This window comes from Ranitomeya variabilis, chromosome 2 (assembly GCF_051348905.1).
Source record: "Ranitomeya variabilis isolate aRanVar5 chromosome 2, aRanVar5.hap1, whole genome shotgun sequence".
NCBI lineage: Eukaryota > Metazoa > Chordata > Amphibia > Anura > Dendrobatidae > Ranitomeya > Ranitomeya variabilis.
In genome coordinates this window covers 194,004,546-194,030,039 of record NC_135233.1, presented here as the reverse complement: position 1 = coordinate 194,030,039, position 25,494 = coordinate 194,004,546, and the positions used below count along the sequence as shown (strand labels likewise).

The following is a 25,494-nucleotide window of genomic DNA, read 5'->3' as shown; positions in this document are numbered from 1 at the left end:
TTGGCACTGTACTGTGGCTCAGTGGTTGGCACTGTACTGTGGCTCAGCGGTTGGCACTATACTGGCGCAGCGGTTGGCACTGTACTGTGGCGCAGTGGTTGGCACTGTACTGTCGCGCAGTGGTTGGCACTGTACTGTCGCGCAGTGGTTGACACTGTACTGTGGCGCAGTGGTTGGCACTGTACTGTGGCGCAGTGGTTGGCACTGTACTGTGGCGCAGTGGTTGGCACTGTACTATGACGCAGTGATTGGCACTGTACTGTGGCTCAGTGGTTGGCACTGTACTGTGGCGCAGTGGTTGGCACTGTACTATGGCGCAGTGGTTGGCACTGTACTATGGCGCAGTGGTTGGCACTGTACTATGGCGCAGTGGTTGGCACGGTACTATGGCGCAGTGGTTGGCACCGCACTGTGGCTCAGTGGTTTGCACCGTACTGTGGCTCAGTGGTTGACACTACTTTGGCGCAGTGGTTGTCACTGTACTGTGGCGCAGTGGTTGTCACTGTACTGTGGCACAGTGGTTGTCACTGTACTGTGGCGCAGTGGTTGGCACTGTACTGTGGCGCAGTGGTTGTCACTGTACTGTGGCGCAGTGGTTGTCACTACTGTGGCGCAGTGGTTGGCACTGTAGTGTGGCGCAGTGGTTGGCACTGTACTGTGGCGCAGTGGTTGGCACTGTACTGTGGCGCAGTGGTTGGCACTGTACTGTGGCGCAGTGGTTGGCACTGTACTATGGCGCAGTGATTGGCACTGTACTGTGGCTCAGTGGTTGGCACTGTACTATGGCGCAGTGGTTGGCACTGTACTATGGCGCAGTGGTTGGCACTGTACTATGGCGCAGTGGTTGTCACTGTACTATGGCGCAGTGGTTGTCACTGTACTATGGCGCAGTGATTGGCACTGTACTGTGGCTCAGTGGTTGGCACTGTACTATGGCGCAGTGGTTGGCACTGTACTATGGCGCAGTGGTTGGCACTGTACTATGGCGCAGTGGTTGGCACTGTACTGTGGCTCAGTGGTTGGCACTACTTTGGTGCAGTGGTTGGCACTGTACTGTGGCGCAGTGGTTGGCACTGTACTGTGGCGCAGTGGTTGGCACTGTACTGTGGCGCAGTGGTTGGCACTGTACTGTGGCGCAGTGGTTGGCACTGTCCTGTGGCGCAGTGGTTGGCACTGTACTGTGGCGCAGTGGTTGGCACTGTCCTGTGGCGCAGTGGTTGACACTGTACTGTGGCTCAGGGGTTGGCACTGTTACTTTGCAGCATTGAGGTGCTGGGTTAAAATGCCACCAAAGACAACACCTGCAAGGAGTTTGTATGTTCTCCCCGTGTTTGCCTAGGTTTCCTCCGGGTTCTCCAGTTTCCTCTCACTCTCCAAAGCCTGATAGGGGATGTAGATGGTGAGCCCCAATGGGGACAGTGATGATGTATGTAAAGTGCTGTGGAATTAATGGCGCTATATATCTGAGATTTTTCTTTTTTTTTTTTTTTTTACACAAGCCGGCATATCAGAATTAATCTGACACATTCCCCTTAACCCCATGCACTCAACAGACTTCTCATATTATTTTTATTATTATTATTATTAAGAAAGTGAGCCAAAAATTATCCTTCTCAGTCACTTCTAATTAGGCACACACCGTCCTTTGCAGAATGCCGAGTGAAAATGATGGTGTCTCTGTCAGAGGTAACATCGTCCTGCTGTGACTCAGATGAGTGATGTGCAAAATATCCCATAATGCCTCCACTTCCTCCAAACTGATAAGCTTGTTGGAGATCAAGGAGGAGCAGTTGTGACCTTCAACCCCAATTATTTAATCCTTGCCATAAAAGGACCTACCGAGAGAAACTAGATAGGTACATGTGCCGAAAGCAAAATGTCACTGCTGGCTGTAGTCTAGGGCCGGCGTAACGTTGTCGAATTGGGCTAGGGAAAAACAGACAGGCACAGTTAGATGTCTATATTTTATTTGTTTTACTTTAAAATTCAACTCCCTTCCCAAAAATCACATAAGCAGTGCTGTGTATGTACACGGCCCAAAAGCCAACACCCGCAGCAGGGTATTAGATGTAAAATGGGCAAAAATCGCTTGCGACTTGCACACTTTGTGAGGCAGACAGTGCAAGATAAAGGTAATCCGTCAACAGGGTTTTGCTGTTTAATCTCAGACCAGGGTAATGTAGGGGCAGAGAGTCTGATTCCTGGGATATGTCACTTATTAGACTGTGTCTTGTAGTTTAAATAGTCAGTGTTTTATAAGCAGGAGATTATCATTGCTGGACTAGGTCTCACGTGCATGGCAGTCCAGCTAATCCGTGTAACCCACTACTGATTGGCAGCTCGCTGCCAGTGTACACAGGAAGCTGCCAATCAGGGATGAATCCAGCCATGTTGCGTACTGAGCTGCTTGCTGTAGTTTTGATAATCTCCTGCTGTTAAAACTCATTTTCACTAGAGAACTAATAAACCTGCTGCCATGTAGTCATCCATATACATGAGCTCTGTGTAACTCTGCCCACACCATTGACAGCTTTCTGCCTATGCACAGTGTACACAGAAGGCAGCCAATCAGTGTGATGGTTGGGGTTATATTGAGCTCAGCATTTAGAGAAATGCTAGATCTGCAGCAGAGAAAATAGTGATTTTAACAAAACTGCAGCAAGCAGCTCAGTAAGTGACACAACGATGGAATCGTGGTCTCTGCTCCTACATCATGCTCTCACAGAATAGCAAAAACCTGGTGACAGATTCCCTTTAATTTCTTTAAGGCACTTTGATGTGAAACGGATAACTAATCGTTGAAGCATGATATGTGGGAAAAGGTTGGACACACCTTCTCATTTAAATATTTTTCTGTATTTTCATGACTATGAAAATTGTACATTCACACTGAAGGCATCAAAACTATGAATTAACACATGTGGAATTATATACTTAACAAAAAAGTGTGAAACAACTGAAAATATGTCTTATATTCTAGGTTCTTCAAAGTAGCCACCTTTTGCTTTGATGACTGCTTTGCACACTCTTGGCATTCTCTTGATGAGCTTCAAGAGGTAGTCACCGGGAATGGTCTTCCAACAATCTTGAAGGAGTTCCCAGAGATGCTTAGCACTTGTTGGCCCTTTTGCCTTAACTTTGCGGTCCAGCTCACCCCAAACCATCTCGATTGGGTTCAGGTCTGGTGACTGTGGAGGCCAGGTCATCTGGCGTAGCACCCCATCACTCTCCTTCTTGGTCAAGTAGCCCTTACACACCCTGGAGGTGTGTTTGGTGTCATTGTCCTGTTGAAAAATAAATGATGGTCCAACTCAGGGCCGCCATCAGGGCATTACAGCCGTGACTGGCGTATGGGGCCCGGTGGGCAGAGGGGGCCCGCATCGGGCCCCGTCTCATCTGCCCACCGGGCCCCTACCGGCAGCCGCAGGCTGAACCGGGCCCTTAGCTGCGGCCGGCGCTGCAGCGCTATTGAAGTGCGGGCCCGCGCCCGCACGTCAATAGTTAACAGCCGCCAGCCAATCTGAGGCTGGCAGCTGACGTCAGTCGCAGCGTGCATGTCGCCGGCGTCTGACGTCATTGTCAGTCGCCGGCGAGTGCACGCTGCAGCTACGTGCAGAGAGCAGGAGCGCGGGAGGTAAGTAGAACTTTTTTTTTTTTTTTTTTTTTTAATTGAGAGCGGCGATCCGGGGGGCCAGGGCAGAGCGCTGGACACAGGGCGGCAGAGCGCTGGACACAGGGGGGCAGAAAGCTGGACACCGGGGGGGCAGAAAGCTGGACACCGGGGGGGCAGAGCGCTGGACACAGGGGGGCAGAGCGCTGGACACAGGGGGGCAGAGCGCTGGACACAGGGGGGCAGAGCGCTGGACACAGGGGGGCAGAGCGCTGGACACAGGGGGGCAGAGCGCTGGACACGGGAGCAGAGCGCTGGACACGGGGGCAGAAAGCTGGACACAGGGGGGCAGAAAGCAGGACACGGGGGCAGAAAGCAGGACACGGGGGCAGAAAGCTGGATACGGGCAGAAAGCTGGACACGGGCAGAAAGCTGGACATAGGGGCAGAAAGCTGGACACAGGGGCAGAAAGCTGGACACAGGGGCAGAAAGCTGGACACAGGGGCAGAAAGCTGGACACAGGGGCAGAAAGCTGGACACAGCGGCAGAAAGGAGAAACAGGGCATGATTGGAGACACGGGGCAGGATGACAGACATGGCGGCATGACTGGAGACACTGGGGCATGACTGGATACAGATGGGGCAGGAATGGAAACAGATGGGGCAGAATTGAGACACGGGGCATGATTGCAGAAATGGGGGCATGATTGGAGACGGGGCAGAATGGTGATACGGGCATGATTGGAGACACTGGAGGCAGGATTGGAGACAGATGGGGCAGGATCATGGGGCAGGATGGATACGATGGAGACAGATGGGGCAGGATGGGGAGATCATATGGGGCAGGATGGATACTCATTAGGGCAGGATGGGAGAACATATGGCTGACGCCAGGAATGAGACACACGGGGCCAGGATGGCGAATATTATTACCATAGGGGCTAATTAAGGGATATTATTACTGCAGTGATGTATTTATTTTATTTTTTGAGTACACTGTTTTAAATGGAGGGGCGGTCCTGTTACTGTGTAGAGTGACACTATGTCGCCTTCTTCATGTGGTGTAATGTAGAAGTTGGGAAAATTAAGTACAGGTAGTCCTCGACTTACGACGTTGATCCGTTCTTACACGGCGTCGTAAACCGAATTTCGATGTAAGTCGGACCATACATTCATACAGTACTGTACCATAATAACAGTACAGTACTGCAAACACTTAGCCTATCCTAACACAGTACCCTACATAATTAGGGTGTTATGGCGTGCAGGAGACTCGTTTTCCTCGTGTAACCGGGTACAGTGTACAGTACTGGACTCTATTCTTCTGCCACTGCACGTAGTTGCATGTAGTTCGACTTACGACGCAAACCGTGTAAGTCGGAACGAGGCCTCGTATAAAGCGTTGTAACCACGAAACGATGTAACTCGAGACCGTTGTAACCCGAGGACTAACTGTAATGTGTTCTGCAAGTGGAACTCGAAATAACGGTGTTATTTCCTGCAGAAACGAGTCCTGGCTGCATGAAGTGATGGCGGTCTGTGCGGGATGAAAGATGAAGGACTTCACCTAGAGACGTCACTGGTGAGTCAGTGTGTTACCTATACACTGACACTATACACTGTATACTATATACAGAGGTCCTGCGTATAATATCACCAGTGATCACTGGATTACCTATAGACTATATACAGAGCTCCTGTGTATAATGTCACTGGTGATCACTGTATTACCTGTACACAGACACTGCATACTAAGTACAGATCTCCTGTGTATAATGGCACTTATGGTGATAGTATTGTTTTTTTTAATTATTGATCAGTATTGTAGTATTCAGTCACTATGTGTTGGTAATACGTGGTCTGGTCATGATGTTGTGGTATTTGTTCCTTGTATTTGATATTATTCGATCACTGTGGTGGTAATATGTCATCTGGTCATGGTGTGGCGGTATTTGTGCCTTGTAGATAGTATTATAGGTCACTGTGGTGATATGGTGTCTGGTCATGGTGCTGTGATATTTGTTCCTTCTATGTGGTATTATAGGTCATTTTAAAAATTGAAAAATAAAAATATACCTAAATTGTACTGCATATATTAACAAATATTTAATAGGTTACAGTAGAGTAGGGCCTGGCCAAAAGTGTCTACCTTGTCATTTTGGTGGCTTAAAAAATCTTTTGGCCAAAACAAAAGCTGCCGGCTACATGTGTGATCTGGTGATGGGAACTGTCAATGTGTGATAGGTGAGAAGTGGAGTTTTTCCAAGAGAGAGCGGTGGGACTGTGGACAGTTTGAGGGGTTGAGCGTGGAGGCGGGGCTGGGGTGGAGCCTGGGCGGAGTCTCAAGGGGGCCCCGGAAATTTTGCCAGTATGGGGCCCCGAAATTTATAGTGGCAGCCCTGGTCCAACTAAACGCAAACCGGATGGAATAGCATGCCGCTGCAAGATGCTGTGGTAGCCATGCTGGTTCAGTATGCCTTCAATTTTGAATAAATCCCCAACAGTGTCACCAACAAAGCACCCCCACACCATCACACCTCCTCCTCCATGCTTCACGGTGGGAACCAGGCATGTAGAGTCCATCTGTTCACCTTTTCTGCGTCGCAGAAAGACACGGTGGTTGGAACCAAAGATCTCAAATTTGGACTCATCAGACCAAAGCACAGATTTCCACTGGTCTAATGTCCATTCCTTGTGTTCTTTAGCCCAAACAAGTCTCTTCTGCTTGTTGCCTGTCCTTAGCAGTGGTTTCCTAGCAGCTATTTTGCCATGAAGGCCTGCTGCACAAAGTCTCCTCTTAACAGTTGTTGTAGAGATGTGCCTGCTGCTAGAACACTGTGTGGCAATAACCTGGTCTCTAATCTGAGCTGCTGTTAACCTGCAATTTCTGAGGCTGGTGACTCGGATAAACTTATCCTCAGAAGCAGAGGTGACTCTTGGTCTTCCTTTCCTTGATGGTTTTTGCCACTGCACTTGGGGACACTTTCAAAGTTTTCCCAATTTTTCAGACTGACTGACCTTCATTTCTTAAAGTAATGATGACCACTCGTTTTTCTTTACTTAGCTGCTTTTTTCTTGCCATAATACAAATACTAACAGTTTATTCAGTAGGACTATCAGCTGTGTATCCAAAAGACTTCTGCACAACACAACTGATGGTCCTAACCCCATTTATAAGGCAAGAAATCCCACTTATTAAACCTGACAGGGCACACCTGTGAAGTGAAAACCATTCCCGGTGACTACCTCTTGAAGCTCATCAAGAGAATGCCAAGAGTGTGCAAAGCAGTCATCAAAACAAAAGGTGGCTACTTTGAAGAACCTAGAATATAAGACATATTTTCAGTTGTTTCACACTTTTTTGTTAAGTATATAATTCCACATGTGTTAATTCATAGTTTTGATGCCTTCAGTGTGAATGTACAATTTTTATAGTCATGAAAATACAGAAAAAATTTTAAATGAGAAGGTGTGTCCAAACTTCTGGTCTGTACTGTGTGTATGTATGTATATGTGTGTGTATATATATATATATTTTATTATTATTATTTTTTAGAAAAACCATATATCGGTGCTGTGAAGTTGAGATGTGTTAGACGCGTGTTCACACTATAAATGCGCTTCTGGGCTAAGTTACCTGTGACACCGTTCTTATTCTTTTACTACGGCTTACACCGTCAGGATGATATAATTTTGCTTGTTAATAAACCACTTGTCCTTTTATTTCAGGAGCCCTGCACCTAAGCTGGGTCTGGGAGGAGCGGCGCAGGTCGTCGCCGGAGTAGCCGGAGCGCCTGGCAGCGGGACTGCTCAGACGTCTGGCTTCACTTTTGGGAATGCAATTCCTCAACCCGTCCCAGCGGCTCCCAGTACTGGCGGTGGCTTCAGTTTCACTGGTGCGGTGACGACAGCTGGACCCCCAGTTACAGCCACAGTGCCGGCTCCTACCCTGGCAGCCAGCAATGCAGTGCAGACCCCAGGTACGGCTCTTAATGGTGGCTTAGTTTGCTACTGTTACCCAAAAGTGTTGTCAAACACCAGTCCAATTGCTGGGAGTCATTGGGACAAATCCCGCTGGGTGTAATGTGCTGCCGGCCCTTTTTTGGGTGGTTTTACATTGAGCTCCATCAAAGTGCTGAGCAATAAAACCACCCAAGGAACTTTCCCACCCTGATCGGAAGCGATGGTTAATGCAGGTGTTGGGAAGGCTCACGAGGTTTTGGCTCTTATAGAAGAGAACTGATGTTGTCGCCTAATCCATACACTGTATGTCGGTAGCAGATAGTTTGTGCCCTGTTCTGCGTCACGGCTTTCTCGCTCTCTCTCCTGTCGTTTAGCTTTTTGTATGGGAACGTCTGTGGCGTCCAGCATCTCCACTTCTGCTACCGCCCCAACGCAGACTGCTCCGCTCCAGCCGATTCCAAACCTGTTTGTAAAGCCATCCGAACCCCAAGGTGAGTTATGGTATTAATATGGAGCCCACCTGGACGTGCGGAGGACACCTTGTACTTGGGGAGAAGATAACCTTTTATTGCTTTTGCAAAAACTGCAGAGAAAATGTCAACTCCGCAGTGTGAAGACCCCCGCAAGGCTGCAGTAAGCCATCCGTGTCTGGTTTTATGGCCGTGTGAAGCGGTCTTTATTCTCATGCCACATCCGTTTTGCTTTTGTGTTGCATCCATTATTTATTTTTTCCCCATTAACACTTAATATATCAGATAATTACTTACCAACATCCGCCGCACGTGTGCAGCACAAGTCAGTAGCGGGTGCATGGGCTCATGGGGTGATCTCGGCCCATACCCGGCAGGTAATGGCTGTGTGTTACAGCCAGGACCTGCCTCTAAAAGCCACTGGTGGAGCTGACTGTTAACTTGTCAAACTGTGACAGAGGCATTAGCAGCGTACCGGCATCATTCCATGCAACCATCAGCGCTCCCGTGACAGGACCACAGGTCGCCGATGGGTTGCTATGAGTCGGGGGTCGTCTTACGACCTCCATGCTTCTCGTTTTGGAGCTTCCTTAAATCCAAAGCTGTGGCCTGTGGTTTTTACTGTCTGCAGTAATACTGTGCTATAGTATCAGATGATTGCCTTCAAGGGGCCTAATAAATACTGTAAAAACGTAAAAAATCGTTATAAGTTCAAATCGCCTCCATTTCCCCATGTTAAAAATAAAGACCATAAAATAATGCACACGTGGCGTCGCTGTGTCTATCAAAATATAAAAATAACCAGTAAACAAAAGAAAATTACAATTACACACCGCAAAATTGCAGGTTTTTCGGTCATTGTAATACCACGAAAATGCTGTAAGAAGCGATCAAAATGTCACATCTATCCATAAAAGTGTCATCTCGCCCCGCAAAAAAATAAGCTGTCACTCCACTCTATCGACCAAAAAGTACAAGCAGGGAGTCTCAGAAAATGGCAACAATCTAAAAAATGTTTTTTTTGTTTATTTTTGATTACTTATTATTTAGGTAGTGAAAAAAAACAAAGTTTGGTATCGCCGTAATTGTGCTGCTGAGGATAATGCTATTGCCAGGGTCACTTTTACCATACAGTGTACGCCATATAAACAATTCCCAAAAAAGTCAGAATTCTATTTTATTTTTTTACCACATTTGGATTTTTTCTCCCCGTTTTCCAGTACACTATGGGGTAAAGTGCATGCTGTCATTTAAAAGTACAACTTGTCCCCCAAAAAACAAGCCTCATATGGCTATGTGGAAAAAGTGGAAAAAGTTATGGCTCTGGGAAGAAGAGGAAAAAAATGAAAATTGGCTGTATCGGGAAGGGGTTAAAAATTATTGAAATACAAATGAAACGATGAAGTGTCCTCCACATTTCATATTAGATATCTGAGGTGACCTGTCTAGGAGACTCTGATGTAAGGAGCAGAGGCCACGATCTGTACAGCGATGTGGCAGAATCCGTGTACATGTGGGGTCCGTTATCAGAAGCTCGCACATGGCTCCTCACTCTTACTGCAGCGGTCTGGCACTATGTGTTTACTTTGCACATTGGTAGGGCATGGAGTTGGTCGGGCAACATTTATTTTGCACATTGGTAGGGCATTCAGTTGGTCGGGCAGTGTTTACTTACCACAATGGTAGGGCATGGAATTGGTCGGGCAGTGTTTACTCGGCACATTGGTAGGGCATGGAGTTGGTCGGGCAGTGTTTACTTTGCACATTGGTAGGGCATGGAATTGGTCGGGCAGTGTTTACTTAGCACATTGGTAGGGCATGCAGTTGGTCGGGCAGTGTTTACTTTGCACATTGAGCCCTGTGAGCATTAAGAGGAGGTGAGAGCAGCCGCAGCCCTGTCGTCCTGTTGATAATTAATTCGCCGGCGGGGACAGTGACGTGAGCCCCGGGAACTCGAGTGTCGGCACCGCTGGAATGGTGCCGGAACTGAAGGGGACTGCAAGTGTTATTAGTTTAACAGGGCCAAATATGAGGAAGAAATAACGGTTTTCCAATTCGCGGACGACCCCTTCAATCTTGGGAAAATCATGAAAATAAATGGATTTCACAACCTGCTCTTCACCAAAAATGCTGCAAAAACAGATGTCAATGTTGTTTGCTGCATTTATTGCTTTCTGTGGGTGAAAACAAACACTGCAAAAACACTGAAATAACTGAAAACTGCGATATGTCAATTAACTAAAAACAAAGCGCCTGCGTGAGATTTCTGAAATCTGATAGCTTTTGCTGGTTCTGTAAAATTTGCTTTTCATTTGCATATAATGAAACGTAATAAACCATGTGACTGTAGCCTTAAAGTCAATGTTCATGGCTCCGGAGCAAGCATTCCCAGGAGCGCTGGTTAATTGTGCGGTGGAAACAGGCTGACGATCACCTGGAACCAGCAGAGCGCCTGTATAGCGGTCTCCACCAAAGATCCTGTGTGCAGCGGATGTTGGCTGCAGCCTATGTGCACTGAGGATTATTACCGATGGATGCATCCTCCTTGTACACGATCCTCCTGCATTCTCGTCCTTCTCTATGTCATTTTCTGAAGTATTGTCTATATTTGCAGGAAGAATTTACAGTAAATTGACTGCAGGTTATTTCTTTTTCACCATTTCCGTAGTTGCCGCCGTTATAGGGACCACAACATCATCTGTGCCCCTCGGCACGCTGACACTCGGCTCCAGTCTGACCACGCCGGCGGCATCCCTCTTCTCAATAACCACCATGGCGCCTGCTGCAGGTATGACTGTATTATTACTGTGGACATGTCAGCATAAACGACACTACTGGACACTGGTCCAAATGTGCATCACAGAGGCGAAAACAAAACCAACCGAAGACCTGTCCCCTGGGGTTCACCCCGCATTGTCCATTCTGATGGGACCATGATGGCTGGAGAACATCTGCAGACACTATTAAGGTACCGTTACACTAAACGATTTACCAACGATCACGACCAGCGATACGACCTGGCCGTGATCGTTGGTAAGTCGTTGTGTGGTCACTGGAGAGCTGTCACACAGACAGCTCTCCAGCGACCAACTATGCCGAAGTCCCCAGGTAACCAGGGTAAACATCAGGTTACTAAGCGCAGGGCCGCGCTTAGTAACCCGATGTTTACCCTGGTTACCAGTGCTAATGTAAAAAAAAACAAACACTACATACTTACATTCCGGTGTCTGTCCCCCGGCGCTGTGCTTTCCTGCACTGACTGTGAGCGCCGGCCGGAAAGCAGAGCGGTGACGTCACCGCTGTTATCTGCTTTACGGCTGGCCGGCGCTGACAGTGCAGGAAAGCACAGCGCCGGGGGACAGACACCGGAATGTAAGTATGTAGTTTTTTTTTTTTTTACATTTACACTGGTAACCAGGGTAAACATCGGGTTACTAAGCACGGCCCTGCGCTTAGTAACCCGATGTTTACCCTGGTTACCAGTGAAGACATCGCTGAATCGGTGTCACACACGCCGATTCAGCGATGTCTGCGGGAGATCCAGCGACGAAATAAAGTTCTGGACTTTCTGCTCCGACCAACGATGGCACAGCAGGATCCTGATCGCTGCTGCGTGTCAAACTCAACGATATCGCTATCCAGGACGCTGCAACGTCACAGATCGCTAGCGATATCGTTCAGTGTGAAGGTACCTTTATTCTGCAGCTTTCTCCGTGCCGACCTCAATTACTGCCATGGGATGCTGCACTTTGCTGAATATGAAGACCACACACTTATCACTTTCTACAGTGACCTCCCGAGAACACTTTGAGATCGGAGACTATTTTCTGCCGTGTCCAAGCACTGACATTTCCTTTTTCATTAGTCTGAGAATCTAAGCGGCTCTAAAAGTTTATAAACTCGGCAGGGTTGAGTGTCTAAATGGTGGATGTCTTTCAACGCAGGACTTTATCATTACTTTTATCAAAGACTATCTGTTCTCTCTTGCAGCCACCTTGGCTACTAAACCACAGACTACAGGAGCAGTGCAAAGTATTACTGCTGGCTCCGCACCTGTAAGGTAAGTACAAGACACCGCTGACTCCTCTACCGGCTCCTTTATATGGAGCGTATTGTAATACTGAGACTCTTAGTTAATTCCTTTTCTTGGTTGCTGATTTATTTGCTTACTCTACTGAAGGTCGATGGCACAATATATTGCAAACATGGATTATCATAGTAAGAACACCAGCTTCATTAGGCCTCTTATATTGTCTGCAGTTTGTATTGTGGAATCTGGTGACTGATTTAGATTTTCAGTCTTTATTTTCGTCCGTTTTTTGCTGCTTTCTATTTGATACATGACATATCAGGACCATGGTCATGCCCCCTAATTTAATGCTTTTACCTTACAGTAGTGCCCCAGCTGTTATGACCTATGCCCAACTAGAAAAGCTGATCAACAAATGGAGTTTGGAGCTTGATGATCAAGAAAAAGTTTTTTTACATCAGGCTACGCAAGTCAATGCCTGGGACCGAACACTGATCAGAAATGGGGAAAAGGTGAGCGAGAAATACCCCGGGGGCCACGGTGGGTGGCGATCGCCTCTGCAGCCATCTGATATCTCACTGCCTTATGTTGTCAGAGCACCACATTACACCAGGAGATGGAGAAGGTGAAGCTGGACCAGAAGAGGTAAGACAGCGAAACGAGACCTTGTAGTAACTCCTCGCTCTGCCTGTCCTATGCGGGCCACCGTACGCGGTGCTGCGGATTCGAGAACCCACAACATGCTCCTATATGCATGCAGAATATTTTACATTTTTGTGGGGTTGTCACCTTTGTATTGTCATGTGACATCAAGCCCATGTCATAGTAATGGTGAAGCGTCTATAAGACACCTCTCCATTACTAATGCTATAGTTACATGGTAAATAAAGATACGGCCAGAATGAAGTCCTTTAATTGAAAGTAACACACAGACTCCTTTTAATAATCTTAATTAAACCATGATTACGACCTCGCCTAATTCCACCAAAGCCCTCGATCTCCTGTAATAAAAGTAAAATAAAAAAACAACAAAATACCATACCTGTCCGTCGTTCTGTCCCATGCCGTAACCCATGTCTGGGGATAAACCATTTTCATCTTGGACGGTGCCAAGATGCGACCGACCCAGCAGAGAACCACTGGGGAATGAGCTGGTAAGAGCGCAGCCTCAGTGACCGGTGGTGACGTCATCGAGGTTACCTCTGGTCACTGAGGCTCCGTTCCCAGCCGGGCTGAACTGCCGTCACCTCAGTGAGATCCCCGCTAGCACTGTGAGGGGAAAACCCCCACGTCAAGACTCCTTACTATCTCCACTGGTCCCATAGACTGTAAATGGATCGCCACATGGTTTTATTTTTCTCCCAATATTTTGTACAATGTTGATACACAGACATCAAAATAGAACATATTTATAGATTTTATTTTTTACAATTTTTTTTTCTATTTTCTTAGATTGGACCAAGAACTGGACTTTATACTTTCTCAGCAGAAAGAGTTAGAGGACCTTCTAACCCCGCTGGAAGAATCGGTCAAAGAGCAGAGCGGAACTATCTATCTGCAACACGCAGACAAGGAGAGAGAGAAGACGTAAGGAACAGAACTATGCACTAGCCAAAACCTTCTAGGATTGTAATCTCCAACATTTGGAGACTGAGTTTATATTTGTACCTAGTGAGATGTTGGTATTTTTGTCAACAGAAACTTCAGGTGATGCTAATTTTAATGTGACAGTAAATGTAGATGTATATTGTCTAAAGTATGCCAGCTTTAACAAATGGTAAAAACCCAAACTTATTTTCCCTTCCCCATGACAGCACCGCACATTGAGAGATGGTATCAGCCCCCAGGAACAGGAAACCTGTAGCAGAGATAAAAGAAGGGGGCAGCACCTCTCTCCTCAGTTTTGGTTTCCTGTTCTTGCAGGTGGATGCCTGTGGTAAAATACCTCCAGAGGGATCTCCCTCTGATGTTCCGGTCTGGAGGCCGAGGTCCACGGGGGGGCTGCAGCTGGGCGCAGTGGTGCACCTGTAATCCTGGCCATAGGGAGCTGTTAGACCGCGCTTGTCCCCCTCCCTGACCTCCCGGCGTCCACTCCTGCTTGGAGGCTGAGCGGGCTGCAGGCGTGCCCATCACGACGCCGGCGCCGACTGGTCACGCCGAAGTAAGAGGGTGTGCTGGACGCTTCCGGGTGGAAGTCATTCCAGGAGCAGCGCACAGTAACCAGAGGTGAGCAGCCTCAAGCATGGCGGACCCTGCTGCAGATGGACGCGTACCAGAGGAGAACCCACAGCCTGTCGTGGTATTCATGGGTCGGTGGGTGAGTGCCTTTGTAAGGCGAAGCACACCGTTAGTGACAACCATATATCATGTTTATATTATAGGGCAGAAAGGCCACAACAAAGCAGAAGAATAGGGTGTGTGCGTTATGCAGAAACCCTCCCCAAAACATACGAAAAACGGATCTGTCGGCCGTGTAATGGTAAAACAGTAGCCGAAGAGTCGCCATCCCTACTCCAGGGCATTAAAACAATTATTAGGGATGAAGTGAAAATGTCAGTGAAAGAGCAGTTAAAAGACCAAGCTGCGCTCAACACTGGAAAACCCACCCCTTCCCATACTTCTAAAAAACCCCAAAGCTCCAATGTGGACTCGGAGGAAGAGTTGGGAGAATTAACCCCCTCTGATGTATCTGAACTAGACTCCTCAGATGAGGAGTGTGGCCGCCCTTACTTTTTATCCGAAAATATTGGGGAATTGCTAAAATTGGTTAGGTCAACTATGGGAGCTGAAACACCTAAAGAACAACGCACAGTACAAGACTCAACGTTTAGCAAATTAGTGGGGAAAAAAGTAAGGTTTTTCCTTTTCATGAAAGCCTTTTAAATTTAATTAAAGGAGAATTGAAAAAACCTAATAAAAAAATGTCGGTTCCACAAACACTAAAACGTAAATATCCGTTTGATGAGGAAGTCTGTGAGAAATGGGAGAAAGCCCCAAGGCTAGATGCAGCCATCGCCAGCACCTCAAAAGGGATAGCCCTACCATTTGAGGATATGGGTGCCTTAAAAGACCCTCTTTACAAGAAGGCTGATGCTTTCTTAAAATCCGCTTGGGAGGCGTCAGCGTGGTCATTTAAGCACTTGCACAGCTCGTGCTATGGTCAAGTAGCTGGAGGAATTAACTGAGCAAATTAAAAATAAATGCCCAAGAGAAAGACTGTTACAGGCCATACCCTCAATACAGAAAGCGGCAGGTTTTCTAGCGGACGCGTCAGTGGACTCCGTTCGGTGTGCTGCCTGTGCGTGTGCCCTATCAAACTCAGGAAGGAGGGCATTAAGGCTAAAAAACTGGAACGCAGGCTTCCAGTCAAAAGTGAAACTTTGTGCAGTCTCTTGCGAGGGTCAGTACTTCTTTGGGAAAACATTAGATGAGCTTTTGGAGAAAGCGTCGGATAAAAAGAAACGGTTTCCACTCCCTCCCTTCTTTAAGCGCCGTTGAGGTGATACTCGTTCGTCCTTTCGAGGATCAGGAAATAGAGGGGGCCGGGGACGCTCTGAGGATAGGTCCATGCGAGGAAGACCCTGGAGGAAAGATAAGGGATTCCTCTTCAATAAGCCTCCCCCTAGATCACACCCAAAACAGCAATGACGCCAGGAATCCGGTAGGAGGAAGACTCCATCAGTGGGAAGCATTACCTGCCTCTCGATTTATAACAAATCTATTATCCAAGGGTCTGTGATTGAGTTTTACCAAAACCCCACCATGGAGAGTAATATTCACCCAGGGGGCCAAGAAAAATCAGGACACGTTAGAGAAAGAAGTTCGGATACTCCTACAGAAAAAAGTGTTAAAAAAAGTTACCTCATTAACAGGTGGGTGAAGGATTCTACAGTACCCCTTTCCTTACACCAAAACCAGATGGTTCAATGAGAACGATATTCAATCTAAAATCGTTAAACCGATATAAACCGAAAAATTCAAGATGGAGACATTAAGGTCGGCAGTGAAATTACTCAGTCCAGGGTATTACATGGTGGTAATAGACTTAACCGACGCCTATTACCATGTACCAATCTGCGAAGAGCACCAACAATACCTAAGATTGGTAGTGGAAATTGCTCAGGTTCCCACTCGCCTACAATATCAGTGCCTTCCCTTCGGGGTCTCAATTGCTCCCCGTATATTTACAAAAATATCGGAAATGGCATCCTACATAAGGAAGGAAGATATACTCCTGGTCCCCTATTTAGACGACTTTCTTGTTGTAGCAGACGACAAACAAAAATGCGGGAAGGCTGTCACAAGGGTGCTAGAAATACTAACAACTCTGGGCTGGATAATAAACCTCAAAAAGTCAAGATTAGATCCAACCCAGATACAGGGATTCCTGGGAATCCAGTTGAATTCAATCGAACAAAAATGCGTTCTCCCAGACAAAGTCCACTCCGTCCTTCAAAAAATACACCAGGTACAGACGACTCAACCCATTTCTCTAAGGTCCGCGATGTCACTGCTAGGAGTCCTAACAGCAACAGTTCCGGCAGTAAAGTGGGCACAAGCCCATACAAGAGAACTACAACACCAGATATTGTCTGAACAGTCAGTGGTTCCATGCAACCTGAATCGGAAGTTTTTTCTATCACCGCAGGTGCAAGAATCGTTGAAGTGGTGGCTGAGCACGGAAAACTTACAAAAATGTGGTACCATGGTCAATTCAAGACCCGGTAGTACTAACTACAGATGCAGGGCCATTAGGTTGGGGAGCACATCTGTCAGACCTAGTTCTGGAGGGTCTGTGGGAACCCTCAATGAGAACAGCATCCTCCAACCTAAAAGAATTGACAGCGGTAAGGCGAGCACTTATTCATGCAGGGAAAGAGTCAAAGGGAAACACATCACAATACTATCCGACAACAGTACCACGATAGCTTACATAAAACATCAAGGGGGAACAAGATCAACATCCCTGATGTCAGAAGCCAAACAACTGTTTGAATGGGCAGAAAGCAACCTTTTGTCCTTATCAGGAACACACTTAAAGGGAACAGAAAATCTGGTGGCGGACTTCTTAAGCCGTCATGTATTACGCCAGGTGGTCCCTGAACCAAGACGTGTTTGGGAAAATCTGTGCCATCTGGGGCATGCCAGAGATAGATTTATTTGCCACAAGAAAAAACCGACAGGTAAACAGGTTCTACTCCCTCAATCCAAAAGAACACCCGGGGGGAGTAGATGCACTGCTGCACCGGTGGAACTTTCACCTAGGGTATGCATTCCCTCCAATTCCACTGATTCCGATAGTTCTAAAGAAGATTTGAGAGGACAGGGCGCGGATAATCCTCGTGGCACCGTTTTGGCCGAAAAGGGCATGGTTCACATGGCTCAGGCGCATATCTATCTCGGACACATGGATCCTCCCAGACATCCCAAACATTCTACACCAGGGCCTGGTCCTACATCCTCAAGTGCACAGACTCCATCTCACCGCCTGGAACTTGAGAGTCAACTATTACTAGCAAAGGGTTTCTCAAACTCTTTAGTAGACACTCTGCTCACCAGCAGAAAGAAAGTAACATTGGACAAGTACCAAAAGATATGGTAAAAGTTCCTGGAATTCTCGGGGCAACAGTTGTCCAATACGAGCCAAAAAGTCCCGGTGAAAGAGATACTAGAATTCCTTCAAAAAGGGCTAGAAAAAGGGTTATCTACTAACACCTTACAGGTTCAAGTCTCTGCCTTGGGTGCTCTATTTGACCAAAAACTTGCAGATCACCCCTGGGTCTACCGGTTTAGCCGAGCCTCATTTGCAGCGAGACCCTCAAAATAGTTACCAAACGTGGCTCCCTGGGATCTAAATTTAGTCCTAAATGCCTTAACATCTCCTCCTTTCGAGCCTCTTGCTTCTATTTCAGAGAAGGCCTTAACTTTAAAAACAGTGCTTCTGGTTGCCCTGACACCGGCTCGGCATATCTGCGAGCTGCAAGCCATTTTGGTAAATCCTCCATATACTACCATTATGGAGGACAGAGTAATCATAAGAACTGACCCGGCCTTCTTCCCAAAGGTCAATTCAAGATTTCACAGGAACCAGGAAATAATTCTACCTTCATTTTGTGCAAATCCAAAATCCCAGGGAGAACAAGCCTTCCATTGCTCACCTCTCACCAGCTGGTTTCTATACAGCAGCTTAGCTCCCTCCCTCTCTGCTCAGGGCTCGTATCAGTTTCCACAGCAGTTCATCACGGCTCTCCCTTTCCAGAGCCGTGTGCTCTTTCACATTCACGGGTTATCTCTATGTAATGAATGAATCTGCTCACCAGAACGGTCACTCAAGGAGGAACATCGGCGCCTCAAGCAGTCAGGAAGTAAGACCGCATTGTTCTGAGCTGCTCAAATACCTCTTTTTAAGGTGTGAATAAAAAGCAGAAAACCAGTAGCAGACTCACCTTCAAGTGATCCCACGAATCCGGCTCTGGTCACTGCAGAGGTCTACACTGGCTCTGTGAGCGATCACTGCTTCATTCCAGAAGTCAGACTACCGCTGCAGCCAATCACAGGTCAGATGACTAAGGCTGGTTTCACATATGCGTTTTTTGCCGCTGCGTTTTAGCGCAAAAAAACGCATGCGTTTTTTCCCCTATATTTAACATTAAAAACGCATGCTTTTTGTGTGCATGCGTTTTGCCGCGTTTGTCGACGCATGCGTTTTTTCTCTGCTTGCGTTTGGTTGCAGAAATGCAACATGTAGTAATTTCTAGAGGCTTTTTTTGCCGCAAAAAAACGTATTGCTGTCTATGTAAACGCATGCGTTTTTAAGCACATGCGTTAGTTTGCGTTAAAAACGCATGCGTTTTTATAGAAAAAAACAAGAATACACACTGCTAAGCCACCCCCCACCATCAAGGTGATAAAGGGATCCAAACCCTAACCCTACACCTAATCCTAGGGACCCTAACCCTACCCCTAACCCCACCCCTAACCCTAGGGATCCTAACCCTACCCCTAACCCTAGGGATCCTAACCCTACCCCTAACCCACTATAAATAGAAATAGCTAGGGTTAGGGGTAGGGTTAGAATCCCTAGGGTTAGGGTTAGGGGTAGGGTTGGGATCCGGGTTAGGGTTAGGATCCCTAGGGTTAGGGGTAGGGTTAGAATCCCTAGGGTTAGGGTTAGGATCCGGGTTAGGATCCCTAGGGGTAGGGTTAGGATCCCTAGGGTTAGGGGTAGGGTTAGGATCCGGGGTAGGGTTAGGGGTAGGGTTAGGTTTAGGGTTAGGATCCCTAGGGGTAGGGTTAGGATCCCTAGGGTTAGGGTTAGGCCCTAACCCTAGGGATCCTAACCCTAGCTATTTCTATTTATAGTGGGTTTTCTTGTTGATTTTGATGATTGGCAGCTGTCACACACTTCTCAGCATGCTTTTCAAAAACGCAAACGCAGGAAAAAACGCATGTAAATGCGGCAAAACGCCGCGTTTTTTTTACAGCATGCAAAAAATGCATGCGTCTAAAAAACGCAGCGTTTGCACGCGTTTACATGCGTTTTTTCACCACCTGCGTTTGCGTTTAAAACGCTGAGTTTTTAAACGCAAATGTGAAACCAGCCTAAAAGAGCAGGTTATCAGATGTTTCTTTGATTTAGGTATTCCATAAGGATATTCTACCACATCCAAGGAACAACAAGCCCTCGGCGGCTGTATCAATGGAAAAATAAGCTTCTCTCGCAGCAAAAGAAAAAGAACCCCGCTGCTCCCAAGTTCTTAAATCTTTACTTCTCATAAAAAGAGAAAAAAATGACTAAGATAAACATGAATTATTAGGATGTCATTAGAAAAGGTTGAATTTGCAGTGGATATTCGACTAATGAAGGTTTGGTTGTGAATGAGTGAATAAAACTCGTTTTATTCTAACAAACCATGAGGATTATTCTCCTGACTTTTTTTTTATTTTTATTTTTCCAACAGATACAAACTAGCAGAGAACATTGACGCCCAACTGAAGCGCATGGCCCAGGATCTGAAGGACGTGATCGATCATCTGAACACCAAGGCAGGTCCTGGAGACGCCAGCACCCCGGTGAGGAGCCGCATACAGGGGTCTTACTCCAAGGACCTTTTTTTTTTTTTTTTTACTCAAATGTTTTTTATTAAATATAAGAGTACAATAAACCATTTCACATTAAGGTATTCATTTCCATTTTCCCCACTCTTAACCCTCCCTTACCCATCCTGCCCCCTCCTTCCCTTTTAGACAGCTTACGCCTTCCTCTTAACATATCCTGTAGTATTATATACGTTATCCATATACAATAACTTTTATTTGTACACGAGTACACCATAAATATATGGGCGAACCCTCCTCACGTCTAACTTCTCTTAGCCTCCAGTAGCCTAGTTCCAACCAGGGCATCCACAATTTATCGAACAGGCCCATCTTCCCTCTTTTCTGATATACACCCTTTTCCAGGGTAATGACCTGCTTCACATATTTAAGATATTCTCTTCTCGTGGGAGGTTCCTCTTTGATCCAATTTCTGGCTATGACCTTCCGAGCCATGTATAGTAGTCTAACGATTGCTATTTTCAGCTTGTTATCCACAGTTTTCTTTCACGCACACCAAAGGTTCTCTTGGAATTACACATCTGTATGCCCCTTCTATCCGGCTTACAACCACCAACCAAAAAGCAGTCAATCTCGGACACGACCATAACATATGAAACATTCCAGCACTATCATTCCTACATCTAGGGCATTCCGAGTCAGATCTCAGCCCAGCTCTATACAGGACATCCGGGGATCTATACACTCTGTGTACAATATAAAGCTGGGAGACCCTATAAGGCTCATTCAGTGATAGTTTTGGTATCCATTCTAATAGAGACTCCCACGTTTCATCCTCTAAACGACCCAGCTCTCTTTCCCATTTAGCCCTCGCACCAATCAGATATTCTAATAGGTGAGTGTGACGTAGATCCCTTATATAAAGATGAAATAGCACCCCTCATTGTCCCCACTCCACAGATGTAGTCTAATACTAAGTCGTTTTGAATTTGGAAACACTCCCCCTCATTCTGGGCCACAAACGCATGCCGTACTTGTGCATATTGGAACCCCCCAGATGCCTTAAGACCATATTCCGACTGTAGCTGGGAAAAGGATTTCAACTCCCGTCGCTCTAAAATCTGACAGGTGCTTCTGTCACGCGAAACGTGCGTCGAGGGTCCCCCAGCTCTGCCCTTGGTAAGCTCTGACCTTGGTAAGCTCTGCCTCTTTGCTGATCTCTCTTGATGGTATTACTAATATAGGGACGCACCTGTAATGGCTATCTTACCATGATACTGTAATCTCATGCACTGACACTTTATCTATTGATCTCTGCATGTATTTAATTATATGGGCATGTGCAATGGTGGATGTTCTCTGGGCATTTCTGCTTCTACCCTGTATTTGTATATTATCTAATATTTTGGTGTCACTCTTTTGGTATTATCTTTAGTAATAATAAAAAAAATAATTTTATACCTAGTTGCTCCGGTTTCTCTGTCTTTTATGATCTTTGGAGTGGGTATTTGCTTCTTTCTTATATGGGGAGCTGCCTTTTATCCCCATTTCTATGACATTTAAAATGTCACTGAGGTTTTGCTATGTACTCAATGAATCATGTGGATCACTCAAGAACAGCAGTATATCATCCGCATAAAGCGCAATCTTTTCCTCTATCAATCCATATTTAAACCCAGAGACCTCAGCGGACTGTCAGATCTTGGCGGCCAGCGGCTTCACAGCTAAAGCAAACAAAAGAGGGGAGAGCGGGCACCCCTGTCTCTTCCCTCTATGTAGCCTTATCGTGTGAGAAAGCTCCCCATTCACTGTCACCCTAGCTGATGGTTGCGCGTACAATAGCTGAACCCAGGACACAAATTGTGCGCCGAAGCCAAAGAATTGCAATACCTGCCCAAGTATCCCCATTCCACACTGTCAAATGCCTTATGGGCATCTAAAGAAGCAATAACTCTATGCCCACCATTATCAGCCCCCAATTGTAAATTCAAAAAAGCCTTCTAAGATTGACTGCCGTGGACCTGCCTGGCATAAAGCCAGATTGATCTGGATGAATCAACCCAGAAATAACACCTGATAATCGGGCCGCCAACACCCCAGCCAGAAGTTTAAAATCCGTTGTGAGCAAAGAAATCAGGCGATATGATTCAGGCAGTCGTAAATCTTTATCTTCCTTCGGGATTACAACTATTTTGGCCTCCCTCATAGAGGCTGGGAGAATCCCCCCATTCCTAGCCTCCTCCAAAACTACTCGTAATCTGGGTAGCAACACCTCCTCCATTTCCTTATAAATTTCCTTACCTCTTGCCATGGCTCTTAAAGCTCGACTTAGTTCTTCGTCCGTGATAGGTCCCTCCAAACTTTCCCTATCCTCCTCACTCAGTCTAGGTAGGACAATACCTTCTAGAAATGCCACGTTGTCGGTCCACACCAGGAGTACAGATCCGTGTAGAAGTCAGTAAAGACCCTTAAAGGGACACTGTCACCCCCTCCAGCTGTTATAAACTAAAAGAGCCACCTTGTGCAGCAGTAATGCTGCATTCTAACAAGGTGGCTCTTTTAGTTTTTGTTGCTGTTATTCTCAAAATAAAGCGGTTTATAATTTTGCCCAAATACCTATCTTTATACCTGGAGACAGGTCTTTGAAGCGCCCAACTGCCGTCAGTCATCTCTTCTGCGGCGCTGGTCGCCGCCCCCTCAGCGATGTTTTCCTCTGAAATCCGGCGCCTGCGCTGTGCTCTTCTTCCTGGGGAAGGCGCATTGAGCATTGGCCGTCATAGCTCAGATGCCGGGTTCCGGACTGCGCCTGTGCCGTGCCTAGGAATCCCAGCCCCGCACTGTGCATAATGCATAACACACTGCGGGGCGGGGGATTCAGTAGCAGGGTGGCCGCACTGCCCGCACAGGCGCAGACCGAAACCCGGCATCAGAGCTAGGACGGCCAATGCTCTATGCGCCTGCTCCAGGCAGAAGAGCAGAGCGCAGGCGCCGGATTTCAGAGGAAAACATCGCTGAGGGGGCGGCGACCAGCGCCGCAGAAGAGATGACTGACGGCAGTTGGGCGCTTCAAAGACCTGCCTCCAGGTATAAAGATAGGTATTTGGGCAAAATTATAAAACGCTTTATTTTGAGAATAACAGCAACAAAAACTAAAAGAGCCACCTTGTTAGAATGCAGCATTACTGCTGCACAAGGTGGCTCTTTTAGTTTATAACGGCTGGAGGGGGTGACAGTGTCCCTTTAAGATCTCTGAGGTCTGCGACACTTTTATACCATTAACAGGCTCTAGTGAATGTACGAATAGTGTACCCCTCTGGGCCGACGCCACCAGCGAGAGCATATGTCCCACTACCTCCGCCTCCTGGTAAAAGGCTAGTCGTTGGAACTCTCTCTTCCTCCCTGCCCTTTCCAGAAGAAGTTTATCCATGTTATTCTGGGCTTCCCTTAACCGTTTCCCAGCCTCAGGGGTACCCAGTGTAGCCATCTCATCTTCAGCAATTCTCAGCCTTTCCCTTGCGGCATTCTCCGCCTGTTTTGATCGCCGCTTACATCTACTGATGTCCATGAACAGCAAACCTCTCAAATATGCCTGCATCGTCTCCCATATAGTGGGTATGTTCGAGCTGCCCTAGTTAATCTCAAAAAACTCATCCACCTCCCGCTGTATGCCCTCCAAACTCACACTATTCAGCCAGTTAGGGTGAAATTTCCACTCTCCCCTATGCCGTGCTTGTGTCCCCATTGGCCATAACTCCACCTCTATCGGATTATGATCAGAGATCGCCTGTGGCAAGTATCTCACTTCTCCCACCATAGAATCAAACATATTGTTTCCGAGCGCCATATCTATTCTGGATAAAGTATCATGAGCCGGTGAATAGCAAGAGTATCTCCTCTCCCCCACGTGCCGCACTCTCCACAAATCAGTCATACCGATCTCTCGAATATATGTTCCGAACGGCGTAATATGGCTTTCCGACCTGTTTTGAGTATTTTTGTTTTTATCCCAGAAATCATCACATATATTGTTGAGGTCTCCAATAATTAAAAGCGGCATCAGATCTCCCGGCCAATCAATTCTAACACTTCTCTAAGTTTTTTACTCGAATAAGGGGGATTAATGTACATAGCCACCACACACATCAATATACCAAGCATTCTGCATTTCACTACCACATACTGTCCATCCACATCAGCATACACCTTCATCTCTTCATAGCGCACCCCTGTTGGGACCAACACCGACACCCCCCTCGAGTATGTAGAGAAGGTGGAGTGATACGTTTTTTGCAACCACCGCCTGCGTAAGACGTCCACCCTCTCAAGAACCAAGTGTGTCTCCAGCAGACATATCAGTGAGGCCCTCTGGTCTCATGCGTATTGTAGCACCGCCGCTCGTCTAGTTTTGTCAGCTAGGCCTCTAACAATCCAACTCAGTATTTTAATACGGTCCCCCATCATGATACAGAACATTCATCAAGAAAATCCTACTCCTTAACCTGAGCTGTCTAACCCCTCTCCCCCACCCTTTAAACTCCCAACTCCAACCTCCCCCCAAGATAAAGCATTTTCCTCTCATCGAGAGTGGGGCTCCTTGGCCCGTTTGAAGCACTCACCTAAGTAACCTCCTCTAACTCGCTCCAGCGACCCTCAGAACCACATCTCTTTACATTAATTATTAACAGTACAGAACAAACAGTGAAGTAAAGAGAGTAAAAAAAAAAAAACATCGTTTGCAGTACACCCTATTAACAATCCCCACCCCTCATTTTCCAGCACAACTCTAACTGGCGTAATAGTTAAGCCCAGTCATATTCCACTCCTCCAAAAGTGAAAGAGACACAGATATTAAATGGGTACAAATAGCAACCCATTCTCTTATCCCAAACATCTTGGTAACAATAACGGCTCAAGCCTCCGCTGAAAGTCAGTCTCCCGCCGCTTGTAGTTTCTTGGCATTGATGTCGATCCATTGTGTAGCGTCCTCTGGTGTCGTGAAGAAATGAGCTTTATTAAAGGCAACCACTCTCAATCTCGCAGAAAAAAACATGGAGTATTGCACCCCCAGTTCTCTCAGTCGCCTCTTGATGCCAGTAAATTGCATTCTCTGTTTCTGGACCGCAGCAGAGTAATCCGGGTAGATGGCAATCCTCTGTCCGTCAACAGTGAGATCCTCCATTTCTCTGGCCTTCCTGAGAATAATATCTGTCTCTGTAGTTTAATATCTTAGCCAGCATGGTACGAGGGTTGGCTCCAGGGCGAGGGGGCTGCGGTGGAACTCTGTGCGCTCTTTCCACAGCAAAGACCCTTGTCAGAATCTCGGTTCCAACCTTCTCCTTCAACCAGTTTTCAATAAACTCAGT

The 25,494-nt window shown here is 46.8% G+C and overlaps 1 protein-coding gene across 3 annotated transcripts in view; it reads left to right on the top strand.

Annotated features, from left to right (window-relative positions):
• Positions 1-25,494, top strand: part of LOC143804858 (nuclear pore glycoprotein p62-like) — a 111,192-nt gene that overhangs the window by 79,832 nt on the left and 5,866 nt on the right. For 2 of the 3 annotated variants that reach the window (XM_077283371.1, XM_077283369.1), the window contains exons 3-10: positions 7,340-7,590; positions 7,948-8,064; positions 10,712-10,831; positions 12,034-12,103; positions 12,438-12,585; positions 12,669-12,718; positions 13,526-13,660; positions 20,035-22,507. In XM_077283371.1, coding sequence (XP_077139486.1) covers positions 7,340-7,590; positions 7,948-8,064; positions 10,712-10,831; positions 12,034-12,103; positions 12,438-12,585; positions 12,669-12,718; positions 13,526-13,660; positions 20,035-20,320 — 1,177 coding nt within the window. In that variant the 3' untranslated portion in view covers positions 20,321-22,507. Of the gene's footprint in view, positions 1-7,339; positions 7,591-7,947; positions 8,065-10,711; positions 10,832-12,033; positions 12,104-12,437; positions 12,586-12,668; positions 12,719-13,525; positions 13,661-20,034; positions 22,508-25,494 lie in introns of those variants that run through there. The other variant, XM_077283372.1, reaches the window with a different exon arrangement.